The 19789-nt window shown below is 33.0% G+C and overlaps 1 protein-coding gene across 1 annotated transcript in view; it reads right to left on the bottom strand.

Moving 5' to 3' along the window:
- Positions 1 to 19789, bottom strand: part of LOC147074453 (thrombospondin type-1 domain-containing protein 4-like) — a 523747-nt gene that overhangs the window by 381484 nt on the left and 122474 nt on the right. The window contains exons 2-3 of the mRNA XM_085943531.1: positions 15909 to 15999; positions 11496 to 11668 (exon numbers count right to left, since the gene is read on the bottom strand). Coding sequence (XP_085799657.1) covers positions 11496 to 11668; positions 15909 to 15999 — 264 coding nt within the window. The remainder of the gene's footprint in view (positions 1 to 11495; positions 11669 to 15908; positions 16000 to 19789) is intronic.

The following is a 19789-nucleotide window of genomic DNA, read 5'->3' as shown; positions in this document are numbered from 1 at the left end:
AGTTACTGGAGTGTTCTTCTCGATTTTTTAATCAATTTATTTAAAATAAGACCGAAGTTAGGGGTATATCTCGTTAAATATTTTTTTAGAGATACGCCAGTGTTCTCCTGAGATAGAGAAAAATAAATGTAATTGAACTGCATTCATAACTCAAAACAGCAAAATTCAGACTTACGTCAGTGTAGGTTTGGTTGTGCGAATTGTAGTAGTCATCTGCGTCAAAGAAAATCACCGCTGCTACGGGCAAATAATCGCTTAGTATAGACTGCGCCACTGCTAAAGTGTAGAAACTATCTAAATTTTTATTTACCATTTCCAAATAATTAAGTAACAACCGAATAATTTATTCATAAGAAATCAATTCAAATTGATATATTAACCATTTTTATTTTGTTAGCATCTTGTAATTCAGGAAAATCAATAAAAAGTCTTTCGATAATAGATTTTTAATAAAATTCTACTAATAAATACTACAATAAAAATATCACAGTAATAATAAATTTAATTAACAGCATACCTAATGTGCCGTATAACAATTTACGGAAATTTATCGTTTTCGGTTTCCAATAGGAGTAATAAAATGTAAAATGGTTAGCAGAGCTTTTTCTACACACGTGATTGGTCGGTTGCATCGTGTGATATGTCTTTATCACCATGTCCGATATAATATCACGATATAAAACACTATCTCCTGATAATCTACAACTGGATACGACGATAATAGATTTCTATCAGTAGGTCACATCGGAATGAGATTCTAATGTAGGCGAGACAGGAAACGCATACTGAAGCGATTGATACAAGAGTACCATCGGATACGGTGGAGCAGGGAATAACCACGTTTGGTTTTCGACTTATTAACCAATTCTTAGTCAAGAAAAGTATAAAGTTTGGCGCCAAAATTCCGCGGTCTTATTCCGTAGCTGTCAAAATTGAATAAGCAGTTAACTTTGATTGAAAATAAGACAATAAATTCGGTGTTTGGGCATAACCTGATAACTGCTTTATTGGCTATTTTATTTTAAGAGTAAAAATTGTGGTCACTAATAGTATTATCTTCCATTTAGTAATAACTCGATAGCTATATTTCATTTGAAATGCTCAAAATGCTATGATACTAATATGATATGTGAATAAACACAGCGGTTAGTTTGATCAAAACATGACCAAAAACCTTGTCATATTTTGATCGTGACTAATAAGTGATATTATTTTCCTATGTAGTGGAATAATTGACAATCTTCTTCAGTATAGTATTTTTCGCAATGTTGGACAAAAAAATTAACCAAAATTGATGTGGGCAATTCAAAGCTTAAAATTGCTCTCCTGTAAATTCGACATTTTGTAGTCAACATGTTACCTACGCCCAAAAAATCGAATTATTCAATGACATTTTTGTATAATTTTTTAATAATACGGTATAAATCACACATTAATGTGATCAGGGTTCAAATAATAAAGGTAACAATACAAAGTCAAATGGCTACTTTTAAGAATATTATTTAAATTATACACAATATCACAGAAAATTATTACCTTATATAAATTTGTCAGCCTTATTTATATGAGAGAAAAAATAAGAAAATGTGAAAGAGAAAGCGATACAAAGAAAAAACATATTAAACCGAATACGTAAATGCAAATTCGAATTTTGAAAAATAAAGGAATCGTTTATTTCGTGAAAAAAAAAACAAATGATAACGTTCATAATAGTTTGACAGATGCTGACAGTGTGATAATACCAGTGGGTCTATTCTATGCTTATCGACCGCTAAAGTGATAAAGTGAAAAATATTATCAAACTTAGGGTAGGTTTGTATCAAAATATTAGCACTTATTGTAACAATTACACGAAGCCGGTTTTTATTGTTGCAATAAGTGCTATATTTTAACAGCACCTATCTTGCTGCTGTTAAAATATCGCACTTATTGCAACAATAAAAACCGGCTTCGTGTAATTGTTACAATAAGTGCTAATATTTTGATACAAACCTACCCTAAGTTTGATACTATTTATCAATTTAGTGTTCGATAAGTATAGAATAGACCCACATATAGAGTGATTAACTATCGAGAAATTGGTGTGTTATCCAAGAGATTTAAGGGTAATTATAATAGTACTATGGTGCTATAACCCATTGTAATCGTAAAAAAAATATAAACATTGTGAGTGAAGAAGAACAATCAGTTACGCGTCGCCGCTTGACAAATGAATGTGTTCAGCGATGGAGTGATCGGCAAAGTCAGTAGGTTATAAAAAGACTGCACCAGCAGCTCACAGCCAATTTATTAAGTCTGAAACACCAGAACAAAGACGGTAAGACAGAACATGTAAACGTATGAGAGATAGGAGGAGACGGGGAGAAGACGTAGAATAATATTGACTGGTTGTGCTGCCATCTGATAATATTTTCTAGTACCATAATAATAATAATACTAACATAATATACCAAAACGTAATAAACTTGTTATATTGCAGTTGTCGGTTAAACTTTTTATCTAAGTTTGTTACATGTTCATGTTACTGTGTATATTTGCCAAGATATCCATTATATTTGATGATGATTTCGTTAACTGTTATGTAGGTATCTCAAGATAGATATCAATTCCTGTACAGTTCCACTTCAGGCTTATCATAATATGTCATATAGTATAACCTAGTTTATTCCCTTCTCTAATCAATCATTTTTTTCTATTCTTACGCACTATGCCCAACATGCTTCAAATCTCTGGGTCATTCTTTTATTGACTTGCTTTTTTGATTTTATTGCTGGCTAAATACAACTTTGCATTTTATAATATTATGTAATAGGAGGACACGTGGTTTGAACACATTATCCAGGTAGCAGTCGCTGGAAAACAATCTAGCTATACACCAGTGGAATGCAGGGCGTGGTAAATGTCATATCCGTAAATGTGTATGCAGTTGGGGCCGTATCACAGTCCACCGTGTGATGTTGTATCGGCAATAGATGGCCGCACAGTATTGATATCGAAAGCACGTCTAAATAAAACACGAAATAAAATCCATCGGAAAACAAGGCATAGACAAAAGAAAATAGGTAAGTAAATAATTATAAATACAATCATATCGTAGATATTATTTATATAAAATCAACCTAATAAAACATTGCTGTTTGCAATGCTCCGTGAACAATGAGTTTTTTTTATAATTTCAATGCTATACGGGCATCTCTTTCCGGTAAGACAGCTCACGGTGATCTGTGATACATGGAAATTTAATATGTATGTACAATTTTCATGTAATCAGAATTTGTAGATATTGCTGAACCAACGAGATAGTCATGTTCCTGCGTAACTACGCGGTACGCAATGCAGTTTGGAGAGGCCTTCATCTTTGCAGTTGATTGATCAAAGCTGATGATGATAATGGTGTTATTCTTTAACATCTTTATAATTCGTTGTTGTTGATAACTGTTTTTTTCTGTAATTTTGCGTTAAGAGCAAAAATTATGTTCCATTTGGTAATAAGCTGATATCTGTATTTCATTTGAAAATACCAAAAATGCCATAGTAATATGGATGATATGTGAAGAAACACAGCTGTTAGTTTGGTCATAACATGATCAAAGACCTTATCATATTTTGATCACTGATAAGTCACATTATTTTCCCAATTAGCGGAATAATTGAAAATCTAATTATTGAATTATTGTCATGTTGACTTATTTAAAAATGTATTCTCAATGTTAGACAATAAAAGTGAACCGAGATTTATGAGGCAATTTTGTTGAAAGTTTAAAATTTCTCTCCTGTACGTTCAACATTTCACAGTTAACAGGTTATGCCCAAACAAGACAGAATATTTTTTGACTACATAATAATTATGCAGTTAATATCAATGAAAGGTTCTGTATCCCTTATATTAAAAAATCGGCCCGATCATGCGTGGTGATCTGTATCGAAGGTACCGCTTGTATTGTATTTTCGTTGGAGATTATTCAAATGCTAACTAAAGCAACAATATACGATACACCGGTTTAATTGTAGATACACTAAAACTGGTGGTAAATACAACTAACCGAGAGATACTATGTAGGTACTTACCACATAGTATTTATTACATTTTCTTACAATGCTATTACAACAAATTAAGGCTATCCTGAGGTCGAGACAGTGACGTCCCTAGGCAAAGTGAGACTTACAATGCCACCCCTCTTCATTTTTAGTCTCAAATTGAATGCAAATTTGTTGGGTACCCCTACCGACTTATTTTATTAGTCATCGTCTACTAAGGACTTCCGCGAAACATAGTCTCAAACAGCAGTGTTTTTAGGTACGTGTAGGTCTGAGGCCCTGACATGTTTCCCGTGCGATTAACCGCCATTTGGTATTACAACATAAAAATAGGAATGATAGGATAGGTGTCCAGGATTTTTAATTCTTCCATTATTTTTGAAACTAAGATGTCGGCACTTTTCAACGGATCGAGTGCACCGTCACTTCACGGAAAACTGCCACTGCTCTGAAAAGTTATAATATTCGTATTCGTTGCCGCCCCTAAACAACGCATGGTCTGCCTACCCTCGCAGGACGTCATTGGATCGAGATTCACATAGCCTACGGATACAGATGACATGAAGGGGCGGAAAAATATGACAAGGTAATAGGTATATTTACATTCTACATCAATACTTATTAAATTAATTGTTTTTAATATTGTTTCTTGCCCACGATGTCCGTGATGGCCGAGCGGCTTACGCGTTGGCTTGTAATATCGTGGATCCCAGGTTCGAATCCTGAGTCTGGCAAATAAACATATTGTTTTTTTAATTTGTGTTTGGAGTCAGCGTATGGACATAACAGGTTGAGCAAGTGGCTAACATCAATTTCTTGTGAAAACAAAAATCTGTTATTACAAACCTCCACTATCTGGAGGGATTAGGATCGGACATTGACAAAAGAAAATGCTTTTTTTCTGCATCTGGCAGGTTCTATTTGTCAGCAAGTAGGTATTCGTAAATACTTTTTACTTAATTATGTGATTATCGCAACCGAATTGAATGAATGTTATGTGGTCGGTTTTAATGCCTGATACATACGTACTGGTACATAATTGGTAATTTTTTTAGATTAAACGATCATTTAAACACAATCTAAGCATTCTTAGCCCAACCAAAATCCTTGAATCAAGAATCGATATTATTACTTATTTGTGATCTCTTTAATTATCAACTGTTGATGGAACCTGTAATATTGTATGCCTTTTTATCATTCCATCCCCAAACGGAGGTCAGCCACCAACATAGCGATCTTTGCCTTATCATCTGTTACCCGGAACAGCTCGGCGGACTGCACACAAAATGCGGCGTCGTCATTTGCTACGCTTACCGTTGATCATTCCTTGTATAACAAGTTGGGGAATCCTGTACTTTTATCATCTCATAATGGGACCGAGGTAGGTACCTACTCGTTCTTTAGTTTTCTAGTTTCTTTCTCTCAGAACTTCTCTGTCCTTTCTCATTCAATTGAGGACGTCAAGATTAAATCTGTCATCCGGTCAATCCAGGGAATTTTGAGGATGCGTCTATACAGCAACCTCTAGAAATCTTCTAGTCTCCATAAAATATTATATATACATATACATGTATACTTTTTAATAATTTGTTTCAGTTGACGATGTCCCATTGACGCGGGTTATACCGGACCTGATTATAATTAAAGTATACCATGGAATAAATACTCACTGTATATAATGGTTTGTTTTAATTAACTATTTATAATTATGTTGTGTGTGTAATAATTTATATTATATATTATATCCTTGTATGATCACGTGCATAGCTAAATGGGGTTTATGACGTTATACTTTAATCGTGTTAATTGATTGCATCTAGCGGGAAAAAGCATTAATTATTGCGTCTTGAAATAATGTATACTTGAGCATTAAATAAAACATATTCTAGGACAGTGGTTTCCAAACTTTATGTTACTACGCCTCCCTTTAAAAAATCTAATCTTGGCGCCTTATTTCATTAAATAATACAGATACCTTTTTAAATAGTCAACAATGTACCTACTAATACAAAAATGAAAAAAATATATAAAAATAAACAAGGTTTTACCACTTCCGTATATTACATACATTTTTAAATTAATTTGTTTTTCATGCGACGAATGTGCTTGTTTATTAGCACAATCAACTTTAATAGTAGTCAATACAAATTCATCATCGTTCATTGACAAATGGATTCTATCATGGGCCCCACATCCTGAAGCGGGTCCCCAGGCCAGGATCTTTCAACCACATATTTCAAATATTTAATAGTTCCGAAGTAAAGCAGCCCCACAGGCGACGTTTTTTACTATTAAGGCCATGCATTAGTTGAGGCACGGTCTAAAAAGATCGTCGCTAGGCGATGCGCGGATTGCGGGTGGCGGGTGAAAATGACGCCTGTCAAACGAAATATTAATTGTCATATAAATCCAACATACGTCCATTTTATGTTCTGTTTATTGTTCTATTAGTAACAATAATAATATATTCATTGACATGTTTTCTTTTTAAAGTAAATGGGTAACGTTTTTAGTCATCTTTACACGATTTTAGAATTAATTGACCCGTCGCCATCACGCAGCAAAGTGACGTGTTCCCGGGTCAACATTCTCTCAGTGAATGGCAGCGAGTCCAAAATTTCGTCGCGCGTACAGTTGAAAATTATTTGGCGTTTCACTGATGCGTCACCTTAATAAAATAATGTGAAAAGTGCATTAGCAAACTAACCAAAAACTCAGTAAATAGATTTTTGTTTGCTTCAATATATGGCGTAGAAATCATTTAAAAGTGGAGACATGGCGAACTTATTTTTTTGTAATTTTGATTTCCAAAGCTCCAATTTTTTATGAATGCCTTCGCTTTGTCTTTTTAAATAAGTGAATGCATTAGCGGTCCTTGTTTTTTGTGCAGTTTATAACTAGCGGCCGTTTTATAAACTATGCATTTGCAAACTGCAAACCTGTGGCTTCGTTAATAATTGTGTTAAACTTTTCGCGCCTCCCTTTGCAACACTCCGCGTCTCTCAGTTTGGAAATCGCTGTTCTAGGAAGTTAAAGTATTTTTTATTAATAAATACATGTTGGTGGGTAGTTAGTAAATGTATCCATACAGATCACACATCGTCCCGCAAGTTCTATTTCATCTTAATGTGCGAATTATTCGTTTTGATTTAAGTTTGAGTCAAACCATAAATGTATGTGATGAGTGTGATGACTGATGTTGGTGGCGAAGACTCCAATTATTAATTTTTATTTGCATTAATACGTAAATAATAACATAAATATAATTTGCCAACGACATTTTGTCTGCAGGTATGCATTATAAATTGATTTTCGTCTTGTTCAACAGACGGAGCGTTGCAATTGCACATTAACGAGCGATAACACAAACATAATCTAACAAAGGCTTCAATTAATTAGGTACATTTCACGCATACAACATATACAAACAATTACGCACGTATTGTAAAAATTAAACGGACACAATATCAAAGCCTGAGACTATAGGCATAAAGCCTGACAAGTTTACAGTGATGACAGTGATAAGGATTTGATGCAAAATGGTCCATTCGACAAGACGGTGAACTACAGAGACAGTAGAATTTTCTAACCCGATTTCGAACTCGGTTGGGCATAACTTTTTTCTATTTTATTACATCTTTGTCTTTGTCTTTTTTCATGAAAAATCTATTATAAATGTAAAATATATTATTTTTTGTTCTGTAAAATACTGAAGACAACGAAAACAGTTAATTCTCATTTATATAATAAATTAATACAATAAAATTAGGTTAAAACTTTATTATAAGTAAAGTATAAAAACAAAATGTTTGAAGTGTTTGTGAAAACCCGTCGTAGAATATTCAGTAATTGCATTAAATTGTCATTACTTACTCGTAAAATAACGTAAAATGATAAACTAGATATCGTGTTAGGACGTAATAAAATTAGCTAAAACAATATCCATCAATCATGGCATCAAAATGTTAAGTTATAAGAACGTATACAATATATTATAATATATTAGTTACACATACGTACTTACTTGCTAAGTTGATTTTATTATTTTATATTATGCAAGTGGTTGTTTCTAGGACATACCGTGTACGAAATCAATTAATGGATCAAACATGCATCCAATCAAAATCATGTGGTGAAGAGACCAAAGTTACTAAGTTCATTCACGGAACAGAACCCGCGATGCCTCACATCGAGCGGGGTTCGTGCATCGAGAGATTAATAGCAATTTATTCACCTATTTGTTACATCTCACTTTGTGGTACACAATGCACGTACATATCGCTTTCACGGAGATAATTAACATAATATTATAAGAACGAATTAAAATTGTTCTTCTACACGGTGTCCTAAAGTTTTTATTTTATATATTATTAAGATACGAAAGCTCAGCTGAGGCTCATTTAACTGTACATTTATATACTGTTATTACATTTATATACTTATAAGATGAATGTTTATAAAAACAAAAACAACATTTATTTTATACTTTCAGGTTACGTTCTCTCAGAAACTTTTGGATACACATAAAAGCTTTCATGTTTGGCTGAGCTTTAAACATTTCAAGGTTAAGTGGTAAATGATATTTTTTACTTCTTAATTTTTCAAGAAGCGTTTGACATTTATGATAATTTATTATAAGTACATAGACGAGATAGGGATGCTGCAAGATTGTTGTGATCAGCTCTGCAGCGATTAATTGTAGGTAACAATTGTTTCCCTATCAACCATAAATGTGAAGTTTTATTTAATATATCACTAACATTATTTTTTTAAATGGCCTATTTAAATGGCCTATGTAGCTATTTGAATTCGGCGAGGTTGATCGCCAACCGTTCGGCAACGATGTCCAAATATATATGTTACCTTAGAATTACTTATAACCTTTGAAGAAATAGCATAGAGTAACAAAAATTATGACACTATGTAGGTAGACCAGTAATAAGCAACCAGCACCCAGCCTACGTAGAGGTTGTGATCAAGAAATCTCGTCTCGAGAATTCTCGAGAAATAATCAAAAAAGATCAATCTCGAAACTCGAGAAATTAATTTTCCGATATTTCGAGAATTATCATTTCTCAAGGAGAAATTGGCCTAAGCCTAAGCTAAGCTGCCAGCTGAAACCGGATTTTATTAAATTTAGCCGGTAAAATAAATATTGGCATAAGAAAAGCATAAAAATGCTTTGAATATCGTTCTGAATGGTAGGTAGGTATATCTTATCAAAAAGAGCTCTCGACTTTGATTCTGAACGGAATTTCTGATTGGCTTAGGTATATGCCAAAAAATAGTTTTAATATGCATATAGATGCGCCCCCCCTCTAAAAAGTTCTTATTATTTAATGTGGCCGTCGTGAAAAGAAAAAATTCTCATCACTGGTGAAGACAAAGAAATCCCTACATGATAAATTTCAATCTTAAATCGGTTGAACCCGCAGTGTCAGCAAAACGACTGAGGGAACACACACATCGATAACTGGATTCCAACGGCCATTTAATGCGCATAACTTCGTGAGATCTTAACCGATCTTGACGCTTACATCGTTATTTGTATACCACAGTGGCGAAGGGTGGAGGTAGGCTGTTAAGATTCGCTATAAATAGTGCACACTAAACTTTTTTAGTCATATGTATTTGTTTTTATTGAACTAAGACTACAATTTACAGATGGTGTTACTTAGTTTTTAAAAATCAATTAAACCCTGCCTAAACGAAACCATAATAGTTTTGGTCTAATTTGGGCAATACGATAAAATTGTGCACACTTTTTCATTCATAGTTATTTGTTTTAGTTGGATTAAAAATACATATTACACATATTGTTGGTTAATTTTTTTAATTCATTAAGCCCTGCCTAAACCAAACTATAATAAATAAAAAATATTATTCTATTTATAAAATATTCAAAGTTATATATGATTTAATTGCATATTTTTAGATATTTTATAGATAGACATGTATTTTTTGACTATTATCTATTATGGCTTGGTTTCTCAGAGTTTAATTGAATTTTAAAAACTAACCAACACTATCTGTAAATTGTAGTCTTATATCAATGAAAACAAATATGTATGTCTGAAAAAGTTTAATGTGCACTGTTTATGGCGGATCTTAACAGCCTACCTCCACCCTTCGCCACTGGTATACCATTAATTTATGTAATAAACAAAAGTATTTTAATAATAAAAATCATAAGAATCATTTTATTTTTTGCCTAAAATATATGGAATAAAAATAACATCGGCACTAACCCAATCTGAATCTCGGATGTCTCCAGTTAAGTTGGCGTCTGATGCTAACTTCCTCAAGATACTGTGTCTCCTTCTATACAGTTGAGTATCTACTATACTTGATACACGGCCTGCCTATTTTTCTGCGTGAGTGATTATTTTAAAACGGGCAATTTTTGTTGCATACTGCCAAGAAGACCCTTCTCAATATTTTCCTTTCAAAGATATCCAGCATTGAAGGGTCATATCATTGCGACCCTATTAATATGTGGGGTTTGTTTAACTTCATTATAGTTTTTTTAAGAGAAGTAAGAAATACACACTACCAATATCCGTTCGTGTTACAAAGACATTTTAAACACCTAGTAAATATGAATAAACAGATGGCTTTCACAAGAAAATAGCATGTGAAATGATACTTTTGTGTTCACTTGTGATGCAATAATAAAATTTATATAAGTATCACAATAACAAATGTCAATAATCACGCACAAGATTAATAATGAACTCGTGTAAAAAGATGTATGAATTTGTAAGAAGACATAAAATCTAGTTATGAGTTTAAAAATAAAGATTAATAATGTTAATTTAAGGTCATAGGTTATAGCGTCGTACAGAGCAGTTAATTTTACAAGTTAGATAACTATCTCTAAAATAAATTGTCTGAAGTCAGATTTATTTTATAGCATTGGCAAGTGGATCTTGGGTTCAGGGAAATCAAGAAGAAGTTAATTTGTAACCTATTGAATTGTAGTGCATATTTTAAGCTTTATTATTTTAGGATAAATTGTCACTAAAGGGTATATTCCCATATAACCCTTTATATGGCAACAAAAACATACACTTTTACAACAGTTGCTTTATGTTTTATTTAGAATCGAAAATGGTTTTAAAATATGAGTAAGAAGATTAAAAAAGATATGAACTTTGAATACCTGGAGTATTTTTGAAATCTAAATATTCTTAAATTTGAGAATTCTTGAAACTTTATATACGAGTATAATACATGAATTAATGTTTATAACTCAAAAATTGAGACGTGATATATTAAAATTTAGTCTATCTACATACTGTGTTGAATTCCATCAATGCGTGGTTGAATCCCTTTCGTTCCAAGATTTCCTCTAGGATCTCCTAATAAGCAATTGGTTTCCGGCATTTCGTTAAGTTGTGAATGCTACATTTTTAAATCTTGTCTTGAACTAAAAATAATTACATTATTAATTTTACCTATTTCCAGCGTTCGACGACGAGCAGCTCCTCGTCTGCACTGCGACTCCTCCACCGCAAGTCCTAGAGCATGGTGTCCAGGCTCCCCAAGACGCCCAGGTCTCTGCACCATCGTCCGCTGATGGTATACTGGTTTTAGGTGCGGTGATGGCTTCTGATTCTACGGCTTTATTCTGGAATATAATTAACGTTTCATCACTTTTTAACTAGTTTATTTTAACAGTTCTACATAATGAAAAGTGTATAGTAAGCACTTAAAGCTTTCTTTTACGACATTATATACAATGATCATTTTAAGATGAAGATACCATTTCAATACGATTTCATTTCAACTGGGAAAAAAATAAAGCTGTCGTTTTATGTAGAAGTGAAAAAACGGAAAACGTTGGCAATTTAAATATAATATAACAACACTCAAAAAGTTTTTTTTTTATAGAAAAATGATTATTTTGGAATAAGATACTGATTTTTTAATTTGTACCTACTTATAATAAGACATAATAAAACTAAAAATTAAGCCAGTTTAAATAGAATTCTGAACTTGTAAGAGAACCTGACAGAATGTTGAGCAAACAAAATTATTACTCACTTTTTTCAAATACGAGCTTAAATTACAGGTTTCTTACTTTTTTAATCGTGATCCTCGGTCACATTTACATAAAAAAAAGTATTTTTAATAGCACATTGTAAATAATTGTCAAATAAAATTTAAATATGGATTATCATTTATCAATCATTCATTCACTATGGTTTTTATTTCTCTAGTATCTTGGTAATTAGTGTATATTATATTTTCTACTAGTAACTAGCTGTTTGTGGGTATGTTATCGACCGATTGATTTATATGACATGGGCTATCCAAACAATATACATACTTGATAATCTATTGTTCACATTAGAATACCAATTAAAAATTAACTTTGAAATCGAATGTTGCATCAGTCAATATTTGTTTAGTTTAGTTGCGACCTATTAGAAAAAATCCTGCGAGTTGTGACCTATAGGTTGGAAAGGTAGGACCGAAATAGTATTACAAATTTAATATCCTTTAAATTATTTCACCGATATCATAAAGGGGTAAATGTCGATAGTCTTTCTCCCAACACCAAATCGTAATAAAGTGGTGTCATCATTTTTCAATGTTCGTTGTATTCGGAAAAATCATCTAAGTAGATAAGTGGTACTGACTGTCCCAACTCAGTCATTCGTTTTTGCTAGAATATATTCTAGATGACAAAATAAGTCTTTAAAGTATATATTTCCCGAGTGCAATCTAACTAAGTGATTCAACACTACCTACTAAGGCTTTTGTATAACTGCCGTTTTGCAAATCTCAGACTCTGGTAGCTAAGTAAATGGGTTTTTCTTTTATATTTTTCTAATTTTGTAAATAGAAGTAGATAACGAGAAATTTCTTTCAAAAACAATCTCGCAAAATGATTTTTTTTCTGAAGAATATGTCCTGAATCCTTAGTTTTGCTACCCTAAATAAGAAAAGTTACAAATGATATCTTTTTTCAAGTGGCGGCCTACGATAGCCGGTAGATACTTAAGAGTTTTTTAAAAAATGGCTTTTAGTTAAAAAATAAATGCAGTGTTTATGGTTCAAATATAATATTCAAAGAGGAGGCTAGAAATTGTTAATTTATACACCTATAATAAACGTGTAAGGGATAATTTCCGTATATATTTATATGTACCTACTTAACCACTTCTGCTTCCGTTATTCAATTTTAAAAATTCATTATTCCGAAAATCTGATAAGTAGTCATTTTATGAAAGCTTAAATAAACAATATAACATTCCATCTAATCTCACTTGGATAGACGATTTATCTAAATTGTTATCTTAATTGTTGTAATTTTTAAAACGTATTTTTGTTTATTGATTGTAACGAATTTTAATGCTTATGACCAAATGTCGTTTGTTCAACGCGTGCCTGCTACATGTGCTTCTGTATGGCTGTGAGACATAGTTTTTAAAGGTCTCGGCTTTTGACCTTTGAGAATCGATGTCTCCGCCGAATCTTAGGGGTACATTGGTACGACCGCGTTACAAACATCCGTGTTCATGAGTGGACACAGATTGAGGTAATCACGAAGAGACATTTTAAGTGGCTGAGACATGTGGTCCGGATGCCGCCAAAGAGTGAGATACCTCGTACCCTTGTGGTACAGCCCCTCAAGGGTTCCATCGTCGTGGCCGGCCCTCCCTCACCCTGCAGCGGTACTATAAAAGCGATCTACGCGCTGCAGGTCTGGCATGGCGGGAAGCACAAGAGTTGGCAGATGGATCGAGGGAAATGGCGCGAACTTGTGCTTGACATATGCTCCAATACTGGGCCGTGACAGGGCGAAAGATGAGGAAAAATATGGGACCTACCTGCAGCCTGCAGGCATGTTTAAGTATTAGACCAGCAGAATAACATTTACTGTTCTCCCTCAGGAGCGACTTTAATCTTTAATGTATATTCAATGTCGTCTTATGATAAATAAATTATGAATTACTACTCATCATATAATAAAATTGCGTTGTGGAGTGGGCAAGGTAAAAAAATATTAAATTGTTAAAAAATATTTTTTGAATAGATAAGTTAAGTAAGTATAAATATGTACACTATTATTGCACTTTTATGTAACCAAAGTTTTAAATTTCCTCTGTAACAGTTTAATTTTTCATAACCAAATAGCTATAACACCACCTTTGCTCCCATAGGGAGTAGTTCCAAGTAGTAGGGTAGTAATTGGTATTAAAATGTTTTGGCGTTTTTTTGTTCTAATTTATGTTCTGTAATAATTTATGGTTGGTGGTTTGTCAAGAATTGAGAAAAAGAAAAATTAATTACTAAATCTTAAATTATCCAAAATTCGTAATGAAACACTGAACTCTTAAATAATTATAATCAATGAAGTTTAGTTATAATACAGGTAGGTATAGTATAATATGTATCAAACTATGTACAGTCAACTTTTCAAAATGACCGTTAAATATACTTAATTGTTTTAAGTCATAAAACAACGGAGCAAAATACTAAAAATATAGCATATGAAAATTCCGTTAATATTTAATGTCAACTAGAAATACACAGTAGATAAAATTAAGATATTTATTTACTTGTTTTCACATTTTTTATCGGAATAATACGTACGTTGGTCAGATATTTCAAAGTCTTTATTAAGTACTGTATTCTCTTTTGCGTAACTGAGGTTACAAGTTAAATGTCACCTCTATTAACTTTTATTTAGAGACATTCTACAAATAAAAAATAAATAAATACAAAGAGATTTTATGAAACTTTAAACTCTAAAATATTTTATGAATTTTATGGGACGAATAAATATGAAAGTTAAAAGATTCTCTGCTAAGTTAAATCAAGCTTTGCATACAAACGTAAAACAATGTTAAAACACACGTCATAGATAGATCAAGAGCATTTCTTACCTGTTACACCGGTTTTGACTACATATGACACAAATTTGTGGTATTTTTTGATAAATTATTCAGAATTGAATACCTAGCAAAATCTTGAAAAACAAAATTGTTAAGATTTAAAAAAAAAAAAGTAAAATTAAGTGATGGTAAACGACTTTGTAACTAATATCATCAATTATTTTTATCGATAAATCTTTTCAGCGTATTTTTCTATCAATCAAGACTATGTCACATCGTAGGGCAGCAGTAGTGAACCTATAGCATGCGAGTCACGTTAGGTATATGAAAAAATTGTAGAACCTAAACTAAAATTTTTAAAGAGTTCCACGATACGCAGAACCTAGCAAAAATAGGAGATCAGATTCTGGACGTATATTTATTTTCGGTTCCTTTTCGGAAAGATTACTAAAAAAACCTCTTCCGAACTCTATAGACGGGGCTGCATAAGGTAGACGTTATATCAATAGATTATGTTTTTATGAAAAATGTATGTTAGCCATTTAGACAACCTATAGGTCGCCCATACTGCAAATATACATTGAAAAAACATGTGAATTTGAAAGACCCGGGAGTCGAACGTGAGACACACGAAATTATAAGTTGACACGTTACTACTAGGTACACTGTCAACAACAAATAAACATTATTCTTAGGTAAATTTTTAACTGGGAAAGATCTCGAATTTCATTCATCATAGAGGGGGGAAATGAGCTTAAAACTATTTCGGTCTTGAAAAATATTTTCAACGAAAATTTATTTGGATGGAAGGCTCTTGGTCGAAACTCATCAAAAAATCCTTCACCCTACTCATCATGACATTTTTTTGTACCCAAGCATAAAAGATTTTCTATCCCTATACTAGGGCCTGTATATAAAAATTATACTAAAGTCCTTAAGTGCTTTGCAACCATATTTCAATAAACAGTAATGTATTTTCCATGTAAGTGTTTAGTATGTAAGATTAGTACAAGGTTTTCTTACCGATAAGGGATCTATTGCTTGATCAAAAGGTTCACTTGGCCCAGCAAGCTTTCCTGATGTGATGTTGACTACAGCCAAAATGGTGAGGATCCTGCAAATAAATGGAAAACGAAATGTTATTCATATAATATAATAAATACACATTGGGTAGAAAAATGTTTTGTCTGTGTGTATAGCACGCATCATGTAATGTTGGAATGAATTTTGTTTTTAAACGATGAATCTTAAATACGAATCAATGCTGACTCTAAATTGTGGCCGTAACATTGAATTGGGGATGATAATAGTGCTAGTTATTGATTATCTTTGAATGGAATGCGGTTATCTGTTCGCAATGAATGAATATTATCAATTGCATATTTCGTAGACTTATTTCAATATGCAACAAATATCATTGTCCACGAACAATTTACTATATTACATTCGAAGTATGAGCAATAACTAGCACTACCATTTAATTTTACAGTTTCGTGTTACGGTTTGACCATAATAGTGGGCCCTGCTACATTAACTTCAATTTGAGGGTATATTTTTCGCATATTTTCCATGTACCCAAAGACTTAAAAATAATCATCTCATCAGACGCACACACAGAAAGCTTTGTTAAGCTACGAAGCTTCAGGTGAGGTTAATTTAGCTTTACATTTATATACTGTCATTACTCATTACATGTATATTAATGATTATTTTTAAAATATATATATTCATAATGGGAGGTATATAATATTACATGTTAGCTTCAATAATTATAATTTATACTTTCAGGTTATATTCTCTCAGAAACATTTGCAATTTCGATACATAAAACGCTTTGATGTTTTAAAAGAAGGGGGGTTCCATTTCGGAAAAATACCTATAACAAAATAATTCGCCCAAGTCACGTAGCTTGCAATGGCTGGTCTGCAGCTTTGACCACTGGTGGGATGGTCACAAGAAATTATCGTGTGCGTGTGGCCTAATGGTCATAATTATTTGGATCATTAGTGCCCATTTGTGTCGTCCGCACCGTCCATCTTGATTCACTAAATCCACTTGGCAATAAACACCATCTAGAGTTGATAATTTAGCTCGATTTAGTTAGATGTATCTTGACCGTTTTGGCAGAGTTTCAGTACACAGGTGCAGATGACAATTCAGAACATTAAAGATAAATGACGGCAGAAGAAGTCAAGATTCTTTTTATTTTCTAAAACTTTTTCTTAATGCATTTAGATGCATGGTTGCTACATCAGTCCCGTGCAGCATCGTTTCGGGACAAGGGAGTGTGGCACTAAAATCTTTTCATTCTGACACGTTTTTAGTGTCATGGAAGGCGGCCGTGCACAAACTGCGGCTGCATATACATGGCGGGTGGAAATGGGGTAACTCATGGCCGTATTTTAAATGGCTTCGTTTTAGGCCACTGCCTTTTTTCCATACATTTACTACCTGCTATATGACGTAGATTATATGGATACAGTAGGCGACGCAATCTCTGGTGTCGTTTTCGGCCTCCTAAAGATAGATGCCTATCTTAAGGACTCACGGTTCTAAGTATGGTTCTTCATCGCGCTTCTAGATTTCAGTGGTTGTACTGTGTAAAAAGATACACAGAACGCCTGACACAAAAGTGTTGGAGGAAGCTTGGTACAATTCGAGGGGGTGGAGATGTTTCTTAATGGTGGTCATGATCCACATTTTGTTGCGGAGACGATGATGATGAAAAGACGTGAAGGCTTCGCTTCAATCAACTAAGTAGAAAAGCCCATACAAAAAAGCTCGAGTGTCTGTAGTCTGTAACAACATGTATCGAACGCTAGCATGACAACATCTCGCAAGCTTTCGATCGAATACCATTTTATTGGCTATTCAAATATTAATATTATGAAAACCTTTAAAAAATCCCGAAACTCATACAAGAGGCGATAGTTAAGGGAAATATCAACAGCGTTAATATTATAATGCCCCGCGAAAGCCTTTCCACTTTGCACAACAAAAGAAAGCTCATCGAAATATCAGAGGGTGGCATTTTGCGGCTATTGTCCCGTGTAGGAACCTGACAAAAGCTTGTTAAAGTTACACTATTCAGAGCTTTAGTGTTGTAGATCAGTGCCGTGAACATTGAAATCTTATTATGAAATGCAGAAATATGTATGTAAGTAGTAAAGCTATCCGTATTTACAGCGCTCGTAATGGACCGGGGTGGACCGGAGCGCAGCTCCGTTTCATTAAATCTTGAAGACTATAGCGCCATCTCGTGTGAAAATTAAAAATTGTGTTTCGATTCATTAATTATTATAAATAAGATAATTAAATTCATTTATTTCACATATGTTATCTCAAAATTGAATACGAAATATGTCTGACAATTGGAAACTGCATACTATGTCGTAAGCTCATATTTTTACTAGCAATAGTGAGCTCATGTACACTTTTTTCTCCATATTTTTTTAGGTGATTTGATTTTTTTTCGCCTGCGGCGTTTACAAACTTTAATTTCATTTTCTTCAGTATCTTTAGTCTCAATCGATGTCAGCATAATTTCATCTACTTGATGCATGTATATTATTATATTCCCTTAGATAAGACATACCTATAGAAATCTTAGGAAGAAAACCCACTGAAGGTGACGTAGGTATGGAATGCATGAGGGGTTTACGAGACATTGCTCACCACACACAAAAAAGGTGACGCTCATAGCATTTTATTCATGTAAGTAACGAAGTTATGAAATGTTTACCTTTCATTATCTCGGAACATATGTCGACGGCATTATTTTTTTACATTACCATCTATAATCGATTGTAGGATTTAAGACCGATTAGACCAATCATAAAAAAAGAAAGCTGAGTGGTTTGAGATGACATCACATCACAAATTTAGTGGACTCTGCAAAGTCCGAACATTACAAAATAAAAGCTTACGACGTTCTCAACAACAGACATTGATATGAACAAGGATAATAATAAGAACAAAGAAGATGCAATGACCTTACCTCCACTTACCAAATCTTGTAAAAGACCATTTTGATATTTTTCTGAATTAGTCTATATAATTTATCAGAGTAAATATCGACATTTATGGAACTTGTCAAATCCTTAGAAACATAAGTTTCATGCCAGTGCCACTGCCAGCGAATGCTCTGTGTCACGACGATGTATTATACAAAGCGAAATTATGTCATTAATACTATCGACCGAGGGTTCCTGATAGAATTTGAATTAAAATTATAATGTGTTTAAATTTTATACTATAAACGTACAGTAAAAACGACTGAAATGGAATAGTACAAAACTTAGATCCATTAGAATTTTAAATTCAATGTGTTCAAATACCAGTCAGGTCAGAGATTTTTTTTATTTTACTGTGTCATTGGATTTCCAAGTTGTATTTTTAATGCAGTATTTAATCTTGAATATAAAAATACTAAAAAAAAAAAGATACGCCACTGGATGGATAGTTCAGCTAAGTTTATACTGTCGAACAAATATGTAAATAATTCTAGAGAATCTTCACATCGCCAGGCTATGTAGTATCAACATATAACATAGCTCTCTCAAAGTAACTATCTACTTACTTCGATGTAGTTTTAATCACTTAAGTTACAACAAGCCATGGATGTTTCAGCAAACTTTATTAGTAATACATTATCTCTATTCTATCGTTTGAGCTTTCCAAATATGTGTTAATTTATAACATATATTTTATACATATATTGTTTCATAGTTTTTTCATACGTTTCTATGGTTATTTTATTTTGATATTCTTCAACGCGTGCTTCTTGTATGGCTGTAAGGCGTGGCATCTTACCATGTGCCAATGGTCTCCACTGTTGATCTTTAAAAATCGATGTATCCGCCGAATCTTCGTATCCAGAAATTAGTACGTAAACAGTTCACCGC

The sequence above is a fragment of the Rhyacophila brunnea genome, unplaced genomic scaffold (genome assembly GCF_057557595.1).
Source record: "Rhyacophila brunnea isolate RB1 unplaced genomic scaffold, BYU_Rbru_1.0 scaffold_16, whole genome shotgun sequence".
Lineage (NCBI taxonomy): Eukaryota > Metazoa > Arthropoda > Insecta > Trichoptera > Rhyacophilidae > Rhyacophila > Rhyacophila brunnea.
The sequence above is the reverse complement of the archived record's forward strand: the minus strand, read 5'-3'. Positions and strand labels throughout refer to the sequence as shown.